Here is a 24,636-nt window from a genome sequence, read left to right on the forward strand (position 1 = left end):
GGGGGGGGATGGCCATGCCGCAAGCCACAATCCCTTCTCCTCCATTCTCCTCTTGGGATCTTGGGCACACACACACACGTGCCTGGCGTGAGTTTAAGCCATTGGATCTGGGACTCAAACCATGGTCGACTACCTGGGAGTCCAGTGACATAGCCATTATGCCAACTGCTGGACCCTCTACAAAACTTTTAAAGAAGAAATAGCCCCAATTCCCCTTGAAACATTTTTAAAAATTCAAAAGGAAGGAACCTTCCCAAATTCATTCTATGAAGCTTCCATCATCTTAATTCCAAAACCAGATAAGAAAATGAAAAAAAAAAAAAAAAAAAAAAATTCAGGCTCGTATTTCTGATGAATACAGATGCAAAAATTCACAGTAAGATACTGGCAAACCATATTCAGCAACATATTAAAAAGATTATACACAATGACCAAGTAGGATTTACTCCAGGGATGCAAAGATGTTTCAACATATGCAAAATAATAAACATAATACATCACATTTAAAAAGAAAGATTAAAAAACCAAGTGATCATATCAATTGATGCAGAAAAGGCATTCAGTAAAATACGACATCCCTTCATGAGTAAGACAGCAAAATCAGCATAGAAGGAACATTCCTTAACACAATAAAAGCCATCTAAGAAAAACCTATAGCTAACATCATACAGAAAAGGGAAAAGCTGAAAACCTTTCCACTAAAAACTGTAATAAGACAAGGCTGCCCACTTTCTCCACTCCTTTTTAACATAGTGCTGAGAAGCTTCTGCACAGCCAAACAATCAGTAAGTAGAACAAGAAGATAACTCAGAGTGGAAGAATATATTTGCAAATGATACCTTAGATAAGGGACTGTTAACCAGAATATACAAGGAACTCCAGCAGCTTATCCATTAAAAAAAATAATGAACTCTATTAAAAGATGGAGAAATGAGCCAAGCAGACAACTTTCTGAAGAAGACATACAAATGACCCAAAATTATATGAAAACATGCTCAACCCTTCTTATCATAAGGGAAATGAGAATCAAAACTACAATGAGATGCAATCAAATACACTCAACTCCAGGAGAGGACAAAAACATTCCACAGCTTGAAGGAAGAACTTCATAAAGAGACAGATTTCATAAAAAAGAATCAAATAGAGCATCTAGAGATGATGACTATAATACAAGAAGTCAAAACCTCCCTCAAAAGTATTAATAGCAGATTAAACTACGCAGAAGATATGCTCTCTGACCTGGAAAACAAAGTCTCTGACTTAGACAAAATAACCAAAAAGAATGAAAAATTAACTAAAAAAAAAAAAAAAAGAAGAAGGTAACATATGCAATATACTAGAAACCATTAAATATCCAAACACCTAATTGAAATTCCAGAAGGTGAAGAATATAATAAGGGCATCAAAAACCTATTCCATGAAATACTTGCAGAAAACTTCCCAAACCAAGAGAAACATTCACATATCTAGACCCAAAAAATACAAAGGACCTCAAGTAGAATCAACATAAAAAGATCCTCTCCACAGCATGTTATAACCAAAGTGGTCAAAATAACAGACAAAGACAAGATTCTAAAAATGGTCAGAAGAAAACATCACGTTACTTACAAAGGTTATCCCATTAGGATAACATTAGACCTCTCAACTGAAATAATGTAAGCATCAAAAGATATATTCAAATGCTAAAAATTTTTTAATTAAAAAAATTTAACCACAAATACTATACCTGGCAAGACTCTCCTTCATATAAGACAAAAAAAAGAAAAAGAGAAAAATAAAAAAATAAATTCTGTGATAAACAAAAACTGAAAGACTTCACTTACACTAGACCAGATCTTTAAGAAGTACTGCAGGGATGAGACCAACAGATAGTGTAATGGCTATGTCACTGGACTCTCATGTAGTTGACTGCAATTCAAATCCCAGACCTGGTGGCTTAAACTCACGCCAGGTGCATGTGCATGTGTCACCAAGATTCTGAGAGGAAAATGGAGGAGAAGGGATTGTGACGTGGCCACTCCCCCTGGGTGGTGATTTCTCTCTCTCTCTCTCTGTCTCTCTCTCTCTCGCTGTCTCTTGGCAAGCACGTACCCTATAGAAAAAAAAACCTCTACAAAAAAAAAGAAAGAAAGAAAAAAGAAAAGAAGTACTGAAGAAAGTGCTATATTAGTAAAACTAAGGAGTGTTGAAAGTCAATGGATTAAATTATCTAATCAAAAGACTTAGGGAACCAGCAGTTAGCGTAATGGCTATGTCGCTAGACTCCCATGTAGTCGACCTCGGTTCGCGTCCCAGACCCGGTGGCTTAAAACTCACGCCAGGCACGTGTGCATGCGTGCCCAAGATCCCAAGAGGAGAATGGAGGAGAAGGGATTGTGGTGTGACCATCCCCCCTGGGGGGTGATTTCTCGCTTTCTGTCTCTATGCCTCTCTGTGTCTGTCTGGCAAGCGCACACGCCCTATAGCGAAAACCTCTCAAAAAAAAAAAAAAAAAAAAAAAAAAAAAGAAAAGAAAAGAATAAAAGACATAGACTGGCTGAATGGGAAAAAAAAAAAAAAAAAAAAAAAAAAAAACAGGAACCCTCCTCATAGTGACTACAAAAAAATTCACTTCACAGATAAAGACAAACATAAACTGAAAGTGAAAGGCTGGAAAAGAGTTATTTCAAATGAAGGAAAATAAAAAATAAAAAGCTAGAGTCACAATACTGATATCAGACAAACTAGATCATAAAACAAAAATCCATAAGAGGAGACAAAGAAGGACATTATGTAGTACTAAAAGAGCTAATTCATCAAGAAGATATAACACATAAATAGCTAAGCACCCAACACTGGAGCACCCACATAAGTGAAAGATAGACTGCTTGATCTAAAAGGAGAGATAGACTGCAACATAAAAATCTTGAGGATCTCAACACTCCACTCTCTCTTCTGGACAGATAATCTATACAAGCAATAAGCAAACCACGGTTAGAGTCCTGGACCTGGTGGCTTGCTTTCTCACTTTCCCTCTCTCTCTGTGTGTATGTCTCTCTCTGGTCAAATTAAAATAAAAATGAATGAATAAATAAAATAAAATAAATAATTCTTAAAATAAATAAATACAGAACTTAAATGTAAAAAATAACAATAATAGGGACCAGCAGTTAGTGTAATGGCTATATCGCTGACTCCCATGTAGTTGACCGCGGTTCGAGTCCTGGACCTGGTGGCTTAAACTCACGCTGGGGGTATGCGTGTGTGTGCCCAAGATCCTGAGAGGAGAATGGCAGAGAAGGAATCGCGGCATAGTCATCCCCCCTCGGGGATTATTTCTTGCTTTCTGTCTCTGTCTCTCTGGCGAGTACACGTGCCCTATAGCAAAAACCTCTCCAATAAATAAATAAATAAATAACAACATTAATAAGATATCTTTTGGGGGATAAAAAAGGAAGAAAGAATTCTGTCATAGTCATAACCATTTCCAGGAAATCACGTCCAAAGAATGTGAGCCTAAAGGAAGAAGGAGGAGTGGCAGGCTCCCAGGAAACCCCAGTTGGAGGTATGTGGACACCATCCTGTTTCCTGGTTCAGTCTCATTAGCTGGACCTATAGACTTGGAAAAGCCCAGGAAAAAGTTACAAACTTAGTCTTAGACATATGCTGGATTATTACCACTCCTGTTGTGAAAGCAGCATGTTTGTGCTGTGCATCACAAACCCTAGACAAGATAAAAGGGCTCTTGGTCTGGGCTGCTCTTCATAGCCTCCTTGGACACAGCCTTCTCCTGCCTCTTCTGCACCTGGTGAGTGTCCAGCTGGGGATGGGATTCAACTTCAGAAACTAGAACAGAAAGCTAAGATCATAGCAGGAGAGAAAGGGACAGAGAGATCTGGAATGCAGACCCAGAAACTGAGGTCAGGGGGGTGGGTGCCTCTGGAGAATGTGACAGAAATTCCGTGACTTGCCAAAGTCACTGGAATTCACATCTCTTCCTATCGAGAACCCTGCACATTTCCTCCGACATCTATTCTCCAGAATGGTTTTCCAAAATGGATATATCCCTTAGGCATTTCCTGAGAGGTCACTAGTCTTGGATGTCCTGTACATTGACAACATCGGCCCTTTGTGGAGAGTGTAGTGGTAGGCATCTGATCCAACCCATTGCAATTCAGCTTTGCTTGCCCTCCTGCCCCTCTTGGCTCAGGTAGCTGCTAGACTTGTAAGTCAGGAGACCTTGGGAGGCTCAGGTAGCTGCTGGACTTGTAAGTCAGGAGATGTTGGGCCGTAGACTCTGAACTGACAAGTTGCTTTGTTTTGTCCAGGTCATTCAACTCCCGCCAAGATGTCCTGCCAGCAGAACCAGCAGCAGTGCCAGCCCCCGCCCAAATGCCCCTCACCCAAGTGCCCTCCAAAGAGCCCAGCACAGTGTCTGCCTGCAGCCTCCTCTGGCTGTGCTCCAAGCACCGGGGGCTGCTGTGAGCCCAGCTCTGAGTCTGGCTGTGGCCGGGGCCCCCACAGGCACCACAGGTCCCACCGATGCCGGCGTCAGAGGTCCCACTCCTGTGAACGGGGCAGTGGGCAGCAGTCTGGGGGCTCTGGATGTGGCCATGGCTTGGGCGGATGCTGCTGACCTGGGTCTTGAAGCTTATACAGGCAATTCTAGAAGAAACAAGGACCCAAGGACTCAGGAAAAGCCTGCCCTAAAATATTCTCTCCTGAACACCCTGCCCTGGCTTTTCCAGATGAGCTGAGAGATGTCCTATCCAGGGTTCTAAGCTCTTCCCAGAAGGCTCTTCTTGTCTGATGTCCCAGATCTCACAGTCCCTATTCCTCCACTTGAAGATCATCAATGCCTGATATTGAACCTGGGAAAAATAAAGTTTCTTGTCCTTATCACTACGCAGATCTCATTGTCATTTCACTCCATCTCTCTCCCACTGCCTCTGTATGTGTCCTTTTCTTCAGATCCTCAGATCTAGCACTGGCTATACAGAGGCTGTAGAATCCTAGCAGAGTAACAGATGGTCTTTCGGGTCTCTTATGCTTGAATTCTGAGACTGAGGCTGAGAGTCGGGAGGAAAGGGGTGGGAGGAGAAGAGGGAATTGATCTGAAACCTCTAACCATCAGTATAGGAATGGCTTCTAGGAAACAGAGTGAATGTTCTCACAAGGGTCCCCAAGCTCCTAGGAGGAGCCACCGTTTGCATTGGATGACCTGTTTCTGACATCCCAAGTGAGAAACAGTGGCTACGACCAGCTCCATAGCATAATGGCAATGTGCTACTCAAGGGAAGTCAGAAGCCTACAGGGAAAGCATGATTTGAATGCCTCGCCCATGCAGCCTGAGACACACTTCGCACATGCATGAGTGCCCGGGATCCAATAGACTGGACAACTAGAGTAAGGGAGCCTGGACCCTATAGAGGGTGCTCATCCCTCTTCTCTCACTCTCTCACTCTCTGTGGGTCTTTCTTTCTCACTGACATTATTTCTCACTCTCATGTTTGCATGCACACATACAGTATCATGAATAAAGAAAAAACATTTTTAAATAAACAGTGAATGTGAAGTTAGCAAATATCAAAAAACAGGTAGCATCTGCCACTCTTCTCCACTGAAATAACATTTTCTCTCTAAGGGATGTTTTGAAATACATAGATACATTTTTGTTGTCAGAACTTAGGGTACAAATAGTATTACAGGCAACTAGTGGGTAGAAGTAAACATTGAACAAAGCACAGGATAGCCCTCCACAGCAGCAAATTATCTGGCCCAAATCCCAAAAGTACCAAGATGGAAACATTTCAGACTACAATATAAAGTAGATACAGGAAGAGAGGGCCTCAGTAAGAACAGATCATTTCACATAATCCATAAAAATCACAGAGAAAGATTGGAGGAATGCATGAAAATTAGCCAAAGAAGTAAGGAAAATGGGGATAAGAATTTAGGAAATTTGATAATGTGAACAGTGTGGACTGTAAGATAACTGGGAAAATGACAGGTATTGACAGGATTTATGTTGGCATGATTGTAAGATCGAAGAATTATTAGCGTTTCACCACATGCTTGTGTGTGCATGCCCAAAATCCCAAGAGGAAAATGGGGAAGAATGAACTGTGGCATGGCTATTTCCCCTAATGGGAGCTTTCTTACTCTCTGTCTCTGTCTCTGTCTCTGTCTCTTTCTCTATAGTGAGCATACATGCCCTATAGTAAATTAAAATGAACAACCGAAAAATAGTATTTATCATGAAATAGGAACCTGTAAGTTCCTGATATGCACTTATTTAATTCCCTAAACAATCTTTAAGGTCAATGATCTTAAAAAAAAAATCACATTATTCAGAGAAACTGTGGAACCAATTTTGTGTCAGGACCTGGCTATACAGACAATAAGTCCATGCCCTTGGCCGATTCCCACGTGAAACTTCTCAAGACACCTTTAGAAACAACATGTCTTGTCCACTTAACATTTTTAAGAACTATTTAACTTTATGTCCTGTTTTATTTTTGTTTGATTTTTTTAAATATGCAGAATGAAAAGCTCAACCATATGAGTCAAATATTCAGGAAAGTCTTTTTAGTAAAAAAAATAAAAATTGTTTCCTAATTGGGACTTGAAGTGTGAAACTCAAATGCTCTCTAGGTTTCAATCACCTCCTTAGAGCTGAATCTCACTCTGTCAACATGATTGTTGAAATACAAATATAAGAGAGTAATCCATCAAAACCAACCAGTTGCTCTTAGAATAAGCGAAAGGAACATCATAGAACCTAAACTGAGTTTGAATTAAAAGTGGAGAAGTCAGTGTGGGGTTGGGTATATCAGGCAAAAACATTTATATAGCACTTCATTCACTGAATTAAAAAATAAAGCTATTTCAGTCCTTACACAATATTAAGCTATTTAGTTTCACTCCAGCATTCAAGGACTCACAGTTCCTAATATCTTCAGAATAATAATAATAAAAAAAAAAAGGTGGGGGGAAGCACTTGAGGTGTTTGACATGAGACATACTTTGACCAGCTCTGATACACTCTCCAGCTTAATGCAGTTCCTGAACATAGAAACCACATCCTCCAGGTCTGGGTTTATCACCCACACTGATTGTCCCTCAACACATCAGAAATAGAAAGGAAGCACTCTACTATGAGACAGAAATAATGTCATATCATACTAGAATATAGGCCTCAAAAATAATCAGAATAGATAAAGATGGCTGGAAGGTTGCGTGTCATCATGTGTGTGAGACCTTGCCACATGGACCACCAGAGCCATGAAACCCATGAACCTGGGGAGAATTGCCCTGCTGGACCAGAAATTGATGACTACTGAGGGGAGAGTGGTTGGAATTTATAGGCCACTAGTATGTATCTCCAAAAGAAAAATTCAACCTTTGAAGAAGTAAAATCTGTTATCTTCCAAGGCTGACAGAATGAGAACTAGAGGCTCAGAAGCACCTTTAAGTTCAAGCTTTCAATGCCAAATTTTCCAACTCTTCCTGCTAGCACTAAGTCTACTTAAGAGAGAAAAGAGAGTTCAACCAATTAAAGTTGGACCTGAAACACCAGGACAAAGACAGTCAGAAGTACCAGTAGAAGGCATAATGGTTACATCACTGGACTCCCACATAGTCAACCACAGTTCAAGTCCCAGACCCAGGTTTAAAACTCACGCCAGGTACGTATGTGTGCATGCCCAAAATCTGAAGAGGAGAATGGAGGAGAAGGGATTGTTTTGTGATTTATCACTTTCTGTCTCTCTGTCTCTCTCTGTCTCTGGTGAGCACACATGCTCTATACCAAAAATCTCTCTTAAAAACAAAAATGAAGAATCTAGGGACCATCAGTTAGCATAATGGCTATGTTACTGTAGTCGACCGTGGTTCAAGTCCTAGATCCAGTGGCTTAAATTCACATTGGGTGTGTGTGCATGTGTGCCCAAGATCCCAAGAGGAGAATGGAGGAGAAGGGATTGTGGCATGGTCATCCCCCTGGGGGGTGATTTTTCGCTTTCTGTTTCTCTGCCTCTCTATCTTTCTGGTTAGTCTCTGCCTCTCTATCTTTTTGTTTAGTGTATGCACCCCCTAGCAAAAAATTCTCAAAAAAAAAAAAAAAAAAAGAAGAAGAAGAATCTACTATAGACAGACATTTAAGTGCTGGAAATGCAATAGAGAACAGGACCCACTAAGGTGTTGTTCTCAGTAAGCTTCTGATTAATGGATTCATTTGAGACAGTTCTATAATTTGCTTACAAAGTAACAATGAAAGGTATAGACATCCCCCTACCCAGTTGGTTTCCCATACCTTTGTACAGGAGTGGTAGGACTGTAGGTTTGATAAACACAATGATGAACTCTATCCTGGAGAAAACATTGAGGATTAAACATACTGGATTTCTTATGGTGGCAAAAAGTTCATTTATTAACATCTTCTTTTATATAAAATCAGCATTCTGCTAATAACATGGCTGATGATGGGGTTAGGGGAGTGTTCCTGGATAGGCAGACTTCTAATCTCATGCTCTTGCCAGACTCCTTCACTTACTCTCTCCAAATCCCTTGTTAAAAAAATATTTGCAAAAGGACCTTAGATGTGGTCTCATTTTCTCCTAGGTATACTTTATCCCAAAGTGGGCAGCCACCACTACAGCAGAATAGATATTTACTGTAATAATAATGTCTTACCAAGATCTATTATTTAATTACATGTGTGATATAATTATCCTACTCTTAAGTGTGATTATATTTTAGTGGTAATAAAACGTAATAGAAAAATTCCACAGAGCTAATTGATGTGACATTAGTCAGTCATATCAATTGCATGTGTCAGGTGTACAGAACAACACTACCACATCTACTTATTATTCCCCTTCTATCAATTATAATTCACCTTTCAGCTAAATTCTCCCTGCTATCCCAGACACTGCCCTGTCTGACCTGCACCTGACACTCAGAACCACACAGAATGACTGACTTACTGACACAGTGTTCACTAAACATAGATTATTTTTCTATTTCATCTCCAATGTGAACTCTAATATCTGTCATATATCGTTCTTTCATTGCATTGTGGCTCAGTCTGTCCTTCAAACACCTCTACCTTAAGACCACTGTTATTACCTGAAGAAACAAAGAAATAAGACCCAGAATATCTGACTCCCTGTCTATGCTACTAATGAACATGTTATTCCAGACCCTTCTTTTTATTATATTTTGCCTTCAGACATCAGCTTTATCTATTTCCTTTCACTATGGAGGATAGTTCTACCTCATGAGTTTTGTGAGTTCCTCTTAGTGTCCCCATAGACCTGCTGCCTGTGGAGGTCAGGCTCTGCATCCCACCATTCCTGCCCCATGACCATCATAAGCTCTTCCAGACCTCTGACCTCATCACAACCACTCCCAGGTGATACCAAATGACAACATCTAAACACACCAAGGCAACAGGGACTGATACTCAAAAACTCTCACCTAAGTCTGAGGATTCCCCACACATGTTTATTTCAGCTTTCATTACCCATGTCATAGTTGACTATCTGTGTGTCTGCCCTGCCACACAGTGAGCTACTCTCCCAGGACCATATTGTCTTCATTTATGATGAGGTGTGCCTATCACCTGTTGAACTGTGTATCTATCACAATACCTGCTATGTAGTATCAGTTTATATGATTAGGGATGAAGAAACATGGTATTATCTGTTGAAGATATTTTATAGTTTTATCAACTATACTAGGGAGAAATGTTCACCTGTTGAAATATTCATTCTGTAAGCTAAATAATGTGATTGAATGTATACAAAAAGAAATAATAAATGAAAAAAGGTCTAAAAAGAATAAAATAATAAAAAGAAGTAAAGAAGGAGTTAAAAAAGAAGGAGAAGGAGAAAAGGAAGATGGTCAAGAATGAGGGAGGATATCAAGCCTACAACTACAACAAGTTTAAGGAATAGGAATTTGGTAAGTCTTGGAGCACCCCAGATTTCTTCTCTTAAAAACTACTGTCTCTCCCCTTTCCCTTCCTACCTCTGCATAAGGTGTCCTCCTACTCAGAACCAGGCAAAGGTCCTTGGGCCCAGGGTCTGTGTGTCACCCACAGGTGAGAGACTGAATGTAAGATATTTAGAAGAGTATAGCAGCAATTGAGACTAGAGAAATCAGTCAGCTCCTGATTGGCCAGAGACTGGTCTACTATCAACATTAAGTAGATATTGATCTGAATTACACTGATTTAAGTTAGGACGTTAATAGTAAACCACAAGTAAACTACTGAAAAATTACTCCACAAATAAACACAAAAGAAAGACATAATGGAGAAATAAAGGAACAATAACAAAAAAAGTCAAAAGATATATGGAAAACAAATAGCAAATGGTGACATAAATCATATCTTACCAGTAATTACATTAAATGTAAATTGGTTAAGTATTCCAACCCAAAGACACACATTGTCACAATTGGTAAAAATATTTTTAAAAAAATGTTCCAACTGGGACCAGCAGTTAGTGTAATGGCTATGTCACTGGACTCCCATGTAGTCAACAGTGGTTCGAGTCCCAGACCCGGTGGCTTAAACTCACGCCGGGCGCGTGTGTGTGCATGCCCAAGATCCCGAGAGGAGAATGGAGGAGAAGGGATTGCGGCGTGGCCATCCCCCCTTGGGGGTGATTTCTCACTTTCTGTCTCTCTGTCTCTGTCTGTCTGTCTGGCGAATGCATGCACCCTATAGCAAAAATCTCTCAAAAAAAAAAATAGTTCCAACTATATGCTATCTGCAAGAGACACTCGAGGTTCAAGAATAACAGATAAAACAGATTATATAAGGGCCAGCAAGTAGTATGGTGGTTAAAGCACTGGACTCCCACAAGGACAACTGTGGCTTAAGGCAAGACCTAGTGGCTTGAAAATCACGCTTAGTGCATGTGCATGCATGCCCATAATCCCAAGAGGAAATTGGAGAAATTGGAGGACTGTGGTATGGCCATCCCCCTGGGGGGTTATTTCTCATTTTCCTTCTCTTTGTTCCTCTCTCACTTCTCTCTCCAGTGAGTACATGTGCCCTTCTGCAAAAACATAATAAACAAACAAAGACTTTTGATAAAAATAAGTACTAAAGACACAATAAGGGCATTTGTAACAATAAAAGGGTCAATTTATTAAACAAAAAATTAGTATATGTATATATTCTTTAAAAAAAGAGTTGCAAATTGCATAAATAAAAGACTAAGAACATTGCAGAGAGAAACAGATAATTTAGCTATAATAGTTGAAGAATTTCTTACTCTACTTTCAATAGTAGATGAACAACTAAACAGATCAACAAGGAAAAGAAGACTTGAACCACACTGTTATAAATTAAATACACCTAGCAGACATCTCATTGAACACTCTCACCACAACAGCAGAATATACATTCTTCTTAAGTGTGCATGGAACATTCTGCAGGAGAGACCATTCTTTAGTCCATAAATGAAGTATCACTACATTTAAAAGATTAAAATCATACAAAGAATCATCTCCAATCACAGTGGGATGAAACTAGAATCTCAATCAAAGAATGAAGATTTAGTAATCAGAAGCACATGTAAAATAAACAACATACTACATGTGACCACTGAATCAAAGACAAAAATCACAAGGAAAAATAGGAAGTACTATGGGATGAATGAAAATACAAAATGTCAAAATTTATGGGATACAGTGAAAGGTGTGCTCAGACAGAAACAGATAGCTATAAATGCCTATATTGGAAAAGAAAAAGGTTGACTTTGTAACCTGGTGGTTAAGGTGGCTGGATCCCACATAGGCAGTCGTGCAGTTTGAGACCTGGACCTGGCAGCCTAAGAAACACACTTGGCATGTGTGCATGTATACCTCAAATCCTGCTAAGATGGAGAAATGGAAGGGAAAGGATTGCAGTGTGACCATCCCCCATGGTGGTGGGGCAAATGTTGCCTTCTATCTATCCTTCTCTGTCTCTGGCAAGCAGACATGCACTCTAGCAAAATTTATAAATAAAGAAATAAAAGGCTCAAATCAATACATTTTTTATCTTAAGGTACTGTAAAAAGAAGAGAAAATTAAAGATAGAGTCAAAGGAAGAAAATAATAAACATTTAGTTCATAACTGCATTGTTTTTAATTGCCAAAAACTGGAAATAATCTAAATTCCATCAACTGGTGAATGGATAAACAAAGTATGATATATCCATAAATTAGAATATCATTTAGCCATGAAAATGAATGGAGTACTAATACATACTATAACATGGCTAAACCTTGAAAATAATGCTAAGTAAAAAAAGCCAACATAAAAGATCATATTTTGTATGATTCCATTTATATGCAGTGTCCAGAATAGCCAAATTTATAGAGGCAAAAAGTAGATTAGTGGTTACCATGGGACAGTGTAGAAAGGGGAAAGACTGCTAATGGGAACAGGCTTCCCTTTTAGGGTGATAATAATGTATAAAAGAAATTAAAGCAAAATAAAATATTTTTAAATGTTAAGAAAAATCAGATAGTGGTGATGGTTGCACAATTTTATAAATTTTCTAGAACCACCAAACTCTACACTTCAAAAAAGTATCTTATGATATATAATTATATCTTAACAACAAAAGTGTAGCATTTTCCATCTCTCTCCTCCCATCTTACCTAAATATGACTCAAGCGAGTGACACCCAGTAGACCTTGTGTTGGTGACAAGAGAGTCTTCAATTGACAATTAACTCTGATCATTTGGAAATGAAGATTCATCATTAGCTTGTTATTATATAGTCTAATAAAAATGTACTCAGGAAGGTAAAAATGAAAAGCTGCATGCCCTCTCTATAATACCAGTTAGCATTAGTAAGTCAAGAATTTCCCCTAAGATCATCTATCTCAACCAGTTTCTGTGTTTCTTCTGCTATTTAAATGGAATCACTGAATTTTGCTTTTGTTCTTCACAGTTAATTTTGTTTGATAATGTAGCTAATATAACATAAAAAATAGTAAATTTAGGTAAAGAAAGTCTCCAGCTTACAAAATTAGACCACACTCAAACTTTTTATTATCAGATTTATTAAATTATTCTACTCATTAAAAATTAGTTCAGTTCTACCTCTCTTTTTCTCAGGAATCCCATACTGGATTCTTGGGTGACATGAGATCTTCTTAGGGGCCCCACTTAACCCAGACAAAGTCTTTGCTCCATTTCTTATTACCATGTACTCCTCTCATCTTAAGAGTTCCAGAGCGCAATAACTAACTGCCTGGACATGCCAATGTGCTTTGGTTTACATGCAGTGTGAGGGAAGGCTAACATCAATTAGCACCTGATGTTTGACTCTATTTTTACAAATGTTTGTGTATTGATATTTCCATCTCTCCTTCCTGATAGACTCTGAGCTATCTAAGAACAGGAAAGAGCTGTATCCATCCACATATGTCTTCTTTCCAGCAAAGCAAATGAAGCAGAGCCTGTGATACAGAACACGTGCTGAACAAATGTTGTAAGGAATATGGCATGGCAACCCCAGTAGGCCTGAGAAATACTAAGGCAGTCAGGCACCAAACTTCCTGGTTCCCTCTTGTCAGACATCCAGGAACTACACAGGGAATGATGAACTGATGGTCCTGGGCTTAAGCCAGGTTGTCACCTCTCCAACTTACAAAGGCAGCAGCATTTTTGAGCTATGCATCACAAACCCTGCACAGGATAAAAGAGCTCCTGCCCTAGGCTCTTCACCACAGCATCTTCAAGCAAAGCCTTCACCTGCCTCCCTTCTATCTGGTGAGTGTCCAGCTTGGGATGGGACTCTATTTGAGAAACTACAACAGAAAGCTAAGGTCATAGAAGGAGAGATGAAGACAGAGAGAACAGAAATTCAGACTATAGGGGCAGGAAGCACAGAGGGGGCTGTGAAAGGAATTCTATAACTTACAAAGACCACAGAACTCACAATTATTTGATTTAGGTTCCCATATGTTTCCTCCACAATACCTTTCCCAAATGGGTGCATCCCCTAGTTATTTCATGAGAAATCACTAATCTTAGATGGCCAGTTACACTGATAGCACCTGTCCTGGGTGGAGAGTTCTGTGAGAGGAATTTGACATGATCCAATCCATTGCAATTCAGCTTCACTTGCCTTTATAAAGCCCTTAACCCTGGTAGGTGTTGGGCTTTTAAGTCAGAAGACTATGGTCTATAGACTCTGAACTGATAAGCTGCTTTGTTTTGTCCAGGTCACTCAATTACCACCAAATGTCTTGCCAGCAGAACCAGCAGCAGTGCCAGCCCCCACCCAAGTGCCCTTCACCCAAATGCCCACCAAAGAGCCCAGCACAGTGGCTGCCTCCAGCCTCCTCTGGCTGTGCTCCAAGCACCGAGGACTGCTGTGAGCCCAGCTCTGAGTTTGGCTGCTGCCTGAGCCACCACAGGCACCACAGGTCCCACCGATGCCGGCGTCAGAGCACCCACTCCTGTGACCGGGGCAGTGGGCAGCAGTCTGGGGGCTCTGGATGTGGCCATGGGTCTGAGGGCTGTTGTTGACCTGAATTTTGAAGCTGACACAGGTGATTCCAGAGAAGACAAGAACCCAATGTCCCAGGAAAAGACTGCCCCGACATATTCTCTCCTAAACACTCTACTCTGGCTTTCCCAGCTGAGCTGGATGGTGTCCTGCCCAGGACTCTGAGCTCTTCCTGATGTCCAGGACTCTATAGTTCCCCATCCTTGCTCCTGCCATGAATTGACAGTGCCTACTTATTCCTGAACGTAGGAAAAATAAAACTTATTGTCCTCATTACCACTTGTGTCTCACTGTCATTTCACTCCGTCCTTCCCTTCAGTTCTTTGTTCAGTACAACCTAGCTCTAGGGGCAGTATCTGTTTGCACCAGAAAAAAAGTACCTCATTATCCTTCATTCGTGGAAGGGGTGATAAGAGTTTTAAGTTAGAATAAAATGGAGAAAATGACGCTGGTTATCTTGGGTTAAGTCCCTCCAGCTCTCAGTAGAAGGACTGACTTTTCCTGTGGAACAAAAATTTTAAAAAGAAACATTGTTACAACCTAGAGATTTTCAATTTGCAGTATAGGACTAATATTTTATTTTGTTGAGCTTTTTTCTGGGACCCTAATTTAAAAACAAGTAATCAGGAGGGGGAAAAAACAGAAAACAGGCAGAGGAGGAGTAGTATAAAAAAGTTAGAGAAGGAAATATTGGCCTTAGGAAGTAAAGTTAACTCAATTACTCTGAACATCCAAGGAAAGAGATGAAAGTTGAGAAAATTACTTAAATTAATGAGGCTATGGGTTACAGATATGGCTGGGAGTTTACTCAAAGATGTGGATAAATGGGACAAGAATCAACCAACAAAAGTTGGAATTTAGATACCAGTATAGTCAGGGGAAGCCAGAAGTTAAGACGGTTATGATTGCCACTAAAAGTTGACCCTAGCATGTGAAATTGCAGTTATAGAGAGCTAGATTTTTCAATATTTAGCAGGGAATTCAAAAACCAAACTCACTCATTCAATAATTCATTTGTTTAACAAAAATTTATGTGATGCTAATTTATATTCTTGAATCTGTGTGAAATGAGACAAAGTCCTCCCTCAGTAATTTAGGGTAGTGCTGGATCTACTGATTTCCTTGCAAGGCAGGAGATTTATACAAAGATGGTCCAAATTCAGTTAGATTCTCATTTAGGGTCACTTCATAGATGCAGGTGAAAGAACCCATCGTAGGCAAAATTTTGAGAATTGGATATCACATTTTTTGTGGATACAGAAAGAACATCTGCTTCCCCCATACCAAAGTTAAGAGTTAAGTAAGGTAAATCAAGTTGCTGTTTCCAATGGTGAAATGTTTGAAAGTTGAAGTACTGTTACTATCCCCTTCTCAGTCTCCCCTGCCTCTATCCCCCAGCCTCATTGAACAACCATATTTAAACAAGTGTCTTAAAAATATTTCAACTTTCTGCTTGGATATAATGTATAAGAACATCTAAAAAAAATGGCCTCACCTAGAGCCTTTCCTGTAACAAAATAATCAGACACATTTAATATAATAATAGTTTATCAAAATCTGTCATTTTAATATATACTTGAAATCTAACTTACTTGTCTTGTTTTACATACTTAAAAACATTGAGGGTACTTGTTTTGTCAGAGAGAGAAAGAGAGAGAGAAAAGCAAGAAAGCAACCCCTATGGGGGATGGTCATGCCTCAATTTCTTCTCCATTTCTCCCTCCTTTATTTTGGGCACATACTCAGACACACCCAAAATACATATAGTGTTTTTCAGGCCACCAGGTCTAGGATTCAAACTATGGTCAACTACATGACCATTAAGCCACCTGATGGTTAAACATCAAGTCATGGGCTGGCCCCACATAGTTTTAAAATATCATGATTCAGGATGAAGTGCGTGTGTGTGTGTGTGTGTGTGTGTGTGTGTGTCTGACTTGGATATGTATACTGTTATGATAAATGGGAAAATGCTGTAAAGGTTACATAACTGCACTTCCCACAGTCTAGGTCCACTTTATGTCAAGTGTTTATAATTATCAATATATCAGCTTCATTATAATCACACCCACCAATTAGCATTTATATTTGAGCTAGTCTCTTTTAACCATCCCAGCCTATTTGTATCACATTGTTTTCTATCTCTCTTAGACTCTATACTATAGTCACTAAGATACCTGCACAAGGGACTAGCAGTTAGCGTAATGGCTATGTCGTTGGACTCCCACGTAGTCGACCGCAGTTCGCATCCTGGACCGGGTGGCTTAAAACTCACACCGGGTGTGTGTGTGTACATGCCCAAGATCCCGAGAGGAGAGTGGAGGAGAAAGGATTGCGGCGTGACCATCCCCCCTGGGGGGTGATTTCGCGCTTTCTATCTCTCTGTCTCTCTCTGTCTGTCTGGCGAGCGCACGCACCCTATAGCAAAAACCTCTCCAAAAAAAAAAAAAAAGATACCAGCACAATGTCCCTTAAGTGCACATTCATTTGTAAGGCATGTCACCACAACCTTTGCAGATTTGTTACCTTCATCTCTGGTTTTATTATAATATTCTGGGTCACAGTGCTCCCATATAGATAGATTTTTTTTTTTTCCCTCAGATCTGGTCCTTAACACACTACTAGAAGAAGCGCAGACCCTGTCATTTGATACAAAGTGGGTGAATATAGATTTCATGCTAAGGAAGCAAGCCAGACTATGAATGACCGGCATTGTATGTCCCTGCTCAATATATAATGAATGTTGGTACTCTATGGCAGAAACTGAAATATTGGAATATGTAATAGCAAGTAGGGTAAATGTGGATATGAGACTGCATAGGAAGGGGTGGGCAATGGGAGCTGGGAGGGAGGAGCTTAGAAGAAAATATCAGACACAAGAGTAGAAAGATTTTTGTTGATGATGATGTATATGATAATATCTTTGACTAGATTGACAAGCACTGTATGCATATTTTATAAAACTGTATTGTATGCTGTAAAGATGGACAAGGGTTAAATGTAAATTAAAAATAAATTTAAAAATAAGTTGTTGCAGTCATAAAGGTGACAATTTATTGTGGTTCACAATGGGCAATCGCAGCGGGGAGAGGGGGTGGGAGACAACAACAGAAGAAAGAGATTCAACCTAGGAATGCCTATCTCTAAAACAGATGCTTTTAATCAAGCAAATAACTCTGACCCTGAGATCTTAGATGCCCCCAGAGTTGTCTTCAGTCCCATTCTCCCTCAACTCCAGCATTATCTCCTTCTCCTGGTGGCCCTTTCAATACTTCTTGGATCCACAAGCTCCTTCTAGTTGCCTCACCTGAGTTTACTGTCCCTAGGTAGATACAGGCTCCACACCTCACTTATCTCATCAACCATCCCAAGTAATAATAGATGACATCTGGATTTATCATTCACTCAGAGTCACTGCACAGCAAGAAGCACTAACACCCAAAAACTCTGACATCAGGCCTGAAGACTCCCACATGCATGTATCACATCTTCAGTTAGCTCATGCTTATTTTACTATTTGTCTCTCAGTTCTACTACACCATCAGCCTAAGGGTAGAGATAATGTTTTCATTCTTAAATCTCCTTTGCCCAGTAGAATGTGTGCTACCATCTCAATATAACTTGTTTCAAAGAATGAATTTTTTTTTTAGAGAGATTTTTGCTATAGGACATGTGGGCTCACTGGAGAGATGGGGAGATAGCAAGACAGAAAGCGAGAAATACCTTCCCTGGGGGATGGCCATGCCACAATTCCTTTTCTCCCATTCTACTCTTGGGATTTGGGGCATGCATGCACATGTTCCCAGTGTAAATTTTAAGCCACCAAATCCAGGACTCAAACTACAGTCAACTACATGACCATTAAGCCACCTGCTGGTCCTTGTGGAGAGCAGCCATTCTGAACAAACATGATGACCTTCAGACGTATTCAGAAATGTAGTTTGTGAGCTTCATTTGCATAGCAATGAAATCATTAGCATATGAGTATGCTATCTGCTGGTACTGCAAAGCAGTATCTGTCTAAGGAAGCTGCGTGTGTTATTCAGATTTCACCCAAAAAGATCAGAAGAAACTAAATGGCACCAGCCGTTTTTTCAAATCATCAGCCAATTAACATCTGAAAACAACTGGCCTCGCATTCCACTTTCTCTTCCCCCATTTTGTGCCTTATAAAATAATAAACTTCAGGGTTTGAGGGCCTGGCTTCCTCCATCAAAAAGTTGGGCTCACCCTAACCTCCCTTTTCTATGCTTGCATGTCTTTATGTATTTATTTTTATGTTTATTTCTAATCCACAGGTCCCCTCAGAAAAACGCATTCTGCTGAGTGGGTCCTGGCGGGTCCTAAGAATGGATTATTTTAATGAATGAAAAGTCAAAAGTGGTAGACCTATGGAAAGACTTAGGCACAGATACCTGAATACTCTTAAGGTTTCTTGGGTTCCTTCTGTTCTCAGAACTCATGATACCTGCACTGGAGATGCAGAGAGCTTGGGGCTGGAGAGTGTAATAAGATGCCCCCTAACAAAACTCACTACCTACCCTCACCCTCACCTAATATCTCTGCCCATTTCCTGACTGCAAATCAAAATAAGAAATAAGCTCCAAATTTTGGTCATTCCTCACTGGAATCAGGATCCCCTAACCCAAGATATTTTCTATTTCTCTGTTCCTCCATGTTCAAGAATTTTCCCTAAGCTATGGTTTCAGAACCTCAAGAGGCTATTTTTTAAAATGATGCAATCAGATGCCATTTAGAGTGAATAAACTCACCCCAAAATGTCCTGAAAGTAAGATTAGAAGTAGTGTCAGCTTCTTCTAAAGTGCCTATTCAGATAACTGCTCAATGCCCACCCACAATCTCTGCCTGATGAGCCTATAGGAGCTGCCATGACATCAGCTCTAAAGAGCTGATGGCATCAGCTCTAGAGAGCTGCCTGAGCCATCATTTACCCCATTTGAACACATCAGAGCAGTGACCAGGGCCCTGAGAATCACAGACAAACAGAGTTGGATAGTTCAATGAACCACAGAGATAATCCCCTTCCCAGCGTGGTGTTTCTTCCTCCTCCATCATTTCTCCACCTTTTGAATTGAGAAGTCTCATGGGTCACTAAGTGATGATGATAGGGGCGGGAGATTCCCTTATAGAATTTGCTGTTTAATCTGCAAATTGACTAGTCACCATAAATCCTAATTTTTCCTGTTGCTTTTCAAATATGTGCATTAAAATTTAAATACCTGACTTCCAGCTCTCAATGTGTCCTGGTCTTGGTAATCCCATTTTAGATGTAATTTCCAGAATTAATGTCAGTCAGCAGAATCCCCAACTGTAGTCCCAGCCAGCATACTATTGTGGTACCCACTCTAGGTTTTTTCTTCTAAATGTTGAATTCTCTCAATATTCTCATTTGCTTTTCCTCCCAATCAGTCTGCAGCTAACCATACCATAATTAATGAACCTGGGTCTATCCCAAGACTTCTGGAGATGAGACCTCCTTCAGGACCAAAATGTATGCCTTTAATACTGAGAATCATCCACTGAAGTGACATACCTTTCCAGCACCTAGTACAGATCCTTTGTATCTCTAACACATCCACTACTCTCCTCCCATTCAGGATAAACAGAAAGTTGTGAGAAAATGTGGTACAAAGAAATATTGTAGCCAAGAATTGGAAGAGGAAATGGTAAGCATGGAAGGCAAAAAATTTGGGTAGGGTTATATTGATCAGGGTCCTCTATAGTCTTCCAGAGAGTTTGCCTTTTCCCTTTTATTCCATGGACTAAAGATAAGTAACACATAAGATATTATCAGCATCCAGCACCCAACTGTATGGAGAGCGGCCATTCTGAGCAAACATGCTGCCCTTTAGACACATGCAGAAATGTGGTTCCGTGAGCTTCATTTGCATAGCGATAAAATCAATTTGCATATGAATATGTTAGCTACCTGATACTGCAGAGAAGTATCTGTGTAAGGAAGCTACAGGTGTTTATCAGATTTTGCCCCAAAAGATCAGAGAAACTAGATGGTGCCAGTCATTTTCAAATCTTCAGACAATTAACATCCAAAAACAACTGGCTTTGCATTCTATTTCCTTTCTCCCCATTTTCTGCTATTTAGAAGAATAAACCTGATTTGTGGTCATGGCTATCTCCATTGGAAAAGTCAGGTCCACCCGATGATCACTTTTATATACTATGTCTTTGTGTGTTTATTTTTATGCTTATTTCTAATCCACAGCCCTACCCCTCAGAAAAATGTGTTCTGTCAAGCAGTCCTGGCACAACTTTCTCCTCTTCACATCTTGATTTTCTAAGATGTTTCTATCTCTAGAAGCCTTAAGTTCCAACCTCTAACATCTCATCACGTTTTCCACTCCCAGTAACTTATCAGTTTCTACTTCCCAGTCCCTTTGCAATATTTGTGTGATCATTTTGAAACATTTACTTAACTTCCCTAAACCTACTTATTTCTGGTTCTTTGGGACCTAGAACCTTGGCATTTATTTGTTTGATTGATGCTAGATAGTCGGAGAATTACAAAGATGCCCCCTTGCATAAAGATATTCTTGGAACCTTCTAGCTGGTATATTAAACAGTCTAAACTCAATATGGTAAAAATAAGAAGTAGTTGTTTGTGTTTTTGTTATTGCCTTCTACTATGCTCTGATGAACCTCCCTTGAAATATAGCAATAAAATACCACATTTCTTCAGCTACTTCTAATCCACAGCCTTACCCCTCAGAAAAATGTGTTCTGTCAAGCAGTCCTGGCACAACTTTCTCCTCTTCACATCTTGATTTTCTAAGATGTTTCTATCTCTAGAAGCCTTAAGTTCCAACCTCTAACATCTCATCACGTTTTCCACTCCCAGTAACTTATCAGTTTCTACTTCCCAGTCCCTTTGCAATATTTGTGTGATCATTTTGAAACATTTACTTAACTTCCCTAAACCTACTTATTTCTGGTTCTTTGGGACCTAGAACCTTGGCATTTATTTGTTTGATTGATGCTAGATAGTCGGAGAATTACAAAGATGCCCCCTTGCATAAAGATATTCTTGGAACCTTCTAGCTGGTATATTAAACAGTCTAAACTCAATATGGTAAAAATAAGAAGTAGTTGTTTGTGTTTTTGTTATTGCCTTCTACTATGCTCTGATGAACCTCCCTTGAAATATAGCAATAAAATACCACATTTCTTCAGCTACCTTTATGGATAATAATGTCTAGACCAGCCAAACTGAATTCTGCACAAGACTTCAGATTCAATTTTTTCCTTTCACTTGAGCACTGCCCAGTCCTCTGCCAAGAGATGAGAGTTGGAAGGAGAAATGGTTGGCTTTTTCACTCGTCAACCTTCTCCCCTTCATCCTGAATATTTCTTACTCCTCCATTGTACTAGGAGATGGGAAAGGGAAGGGAGAATTTTATGACTCTTCTATTTGTTGCTTGCTTCCTCTATGTAGTAGGCTCCACATGTGGGCTGCCTTATAGGTTGTTTATGTGACTCCTGTTGGGCAGCTGCAAGGAATTTCCCCACAGCACAATTTCCATACATGGGATATGCAGTCAAATCTAAGTTCTTCAAATATGCCCTAAGTTCCCAGCTTCACTGACACAATCCACAGCCTGTTGATGCTGAATTCTCTCTGCCCAATAGACAGTCCTTCTAAGTACAAACCAGCAAGACTATTCAAAGTGTCTTCTGCTTCCCCATATCAACACCCTGGTCTATTCCATCAATTCCTTTTCTTCACCCAGCAGTAGTCACAAAGGACATATTAGCAAGTCTACTATTAAAAAATTCAACTAGAGGATAAAATTTCTCTCCCTTTCTTGCAGAGAACATCTACAAGCTCTCCCCTTAAATTGACCTCTGTTGTAGAAGAGCAACCAATTTCCTTCCCCTGTACATGATAAGGGAAAAACAATACTATCCTATTCTAAAACAGTAACTCCCTTTTCCAAAAAAATAATCTCATCAAATTTCTGCTTTCAAAATATAAAGGTGGAATAGAATAGAGTTGTATTTTCTTAGTTGGTCCTGCAGGATAGTCAGTTACTTCTTCTGACCTTATGTTAATATAAAGGAACAAGTGATATATATTATTTACAGCTTCAGGACTTTGGCCAATTCCCAAAGTAAGAAGAAAATTTTAGTCCAACCTCCTCTTATACATTGGGTTCATCCAGAACTTTCTCAGGGGACTAGGATATTGTGTATATGTCAAGATACTAAAACTTGGGAACCAGCAGTTAGCGTAATGGCTATGTCACTGGACTTCCACGTAGTCGACCGTGGTTCACGTCCCGGACCCGCTAGCTTAAAACTCACGCCGGGCGCATGTGCGTGCATGCCCAAGATCCTGAGAGGAGAATGGAGGAGAAAGGATTGCAGTGTGACCATCCCCCCTGGGGGTGATTTCTCGCTTTCTGTCTCTGTGTCTCTCTCTGTCTGTCTAGTGAGCACCTGCACCCTATAGCAAAAACCTCTCAAAAAAAAAAAAAAGATACTATAACTTAATCTGAGGAAGAAATTATCATCTATATAGGAACCTTAGGAACTCATACTTTCAAACTGGCATTGAAGGTGTGTGGCACTTTCTGGCTGCCTGTTCCCATTTTCCATAGGAATGATTCATCTATTTGCCATTGACATGGAAGGTACAGAATTGAGAAGGAACTGTAAGTTGTAAGCAAAGGGAAAAGATTTTTGTTTGTCAATTCATCCTTGATTGTTAATATGGAATGTCTAAAATGCACTCCAAAGTGCTAATCCTGAGATCCCGTAGTGCCGGTTCCAATACTACTTATTGGGATGACTAAGCCATGAATTTCTCCCAAGATTCATCCAGTCAGACCAGTCTCTTAATTTCCTTGAAGTCTCTGAATTCAAGGGGAAGCCTAGGTTCCTCAGAGTGAGACTCTTAGGACTGGTGACTCTTAGGGAGTTGCCTTTGTGCTCTGAAGGAAGTGATGTTATGGCAATTATCTGTCATCACAGGAAGGATATTTTGTATGTGGGGCCTGCAGAGCACCTGATATCGTGAGGAAAAGGAGAGTGAGAGACAGGAGCCACGCATCAAGGAGGAGGTGTGGTTAATGAGCTCCATCTCCAGTTTCTATGAGGAACCTTCTAAGACATGCAGTCAGGGATAAGGCTGGAAGAAAAGCAGACAGACATCACTTGTGCTTCATAAATGAGATTAAAAACTACCCACTGTAAGTCATTGGCAAGGATGTTTTGATTCTTTGAAAAGTTTCCTAAAAAGTATGATTTATGTTCCTTTTCAATGATTTCTTCTGTCTTCCCATCATTCTTGGGACTCAGAGTTGCAAGTCATGGTGGGGGAAATGGTTGCCATGCTTGCTGCCCTTGTGAAGACAAGTCTTACTTCTGATAACAAGAGATAGAGAAATACATGTTCATTTGTGCACCAAAGTATAGAGTTCAATTTTTGTTTTTACCTTGTACCTTTTGGAGGGCACTATCACTGGTGTACTAGCTCTTCTATGGTTGTTCAATCAGCTGGATTATAAGTTTACTAAAGAAAACTACTGTAATTTTCCTTTTAACTGCTCTATCCCTATTGCTGATCATAGTGCCTGGCCTATAACTACTGCTAAAAAATAAAGCTCCAGATTTCTGGCATCAAGCTGGCCTGGCTTTACTAGATAGGCTATGATGTTCTTCTGTTGAGTATAAACAGTTTCACAGAATTACATCAGAGTAGCTAACTGTGACCATGAAGGAGCAAGACAAAAACAAGATCACTCTGAGCATCAACTAAATATGTCCAAACCATAAAAATCACTAAATAGCTCCTCTTCTTAGCTAAGAGTGACTGCTTCCTCTTTATCAACTTTAACCTCATTTCATTGTTTCTGCTTTCTAGTTAAAAATTATAAATATACCCAATCATAGAAAGGCCCTTGCTTCCTGACAGCACACAATCCAGAGCAAAACTTCATTTCTTTGAACCCTCCTAAAAATTACTTAATGCAAGACCAAATCCTATAAGAAGCACTTCCTAATTTTTCCATATGAATATTATCTCCATTATTGCAACAAAGCAATCAGCATAACTTAGTTCACTATAGACATGTTACTAGTTCTCTTTGGGAGT

General features: G+C 39.8%; 1 protein-coding gene across 2 annotated transcripts; it reads left to right on the forward strand.

Annotated features, from left to right (window-relative positions):
• Positions 1-4,327: 4,327 nt before the first annotated feature.
• On the forward strand, positions 4,328-14,524 carry LOC102477642 (late cornified envelope protein 3D-like). Of its 2 annotated transcripts, XM_006159854.2 has the most exons (3): positions 4,328-4,460; positions 12,833-12,837; positions 14,375-14,524. In XM_006159854.2, exons 1-3 carry the CDS (start codon positions 4,328-4,330, stop codon positions 14,522-14,524), a joined length of 288 nt encoding a protein of 95 aa, XP_006159916.2. The 2 variants fall into 2 exon arrangements, with proteins under 2 accessions (XP_006159916.2, XP_006159915.1); XM_006159853.1 differs by lacking the exons at positions 12,833-12,837; positions 14,375-14,524 and having other exon boundaries at positions 4,328-4,615.
• Positions 14,525-24,636: the final 10,112 nt, after the last annotated feature.

This window comes from Tupaia chinensis, unplaced genomic scaffold (assembly GCF_000334495.1).
Source record: "Tupaia chinensis unplaced genomic scaffold, TupChi_1.0 Scaffold000659_1, whole genome shotgun sequence".
In the NCBI taxonomy this organism is placed as follows: Eukaryota; Metazoa; Chordata; class Mammalia; order Scandentia; family Tupaiidae; genus Tupaia; species Tupaia belangeri.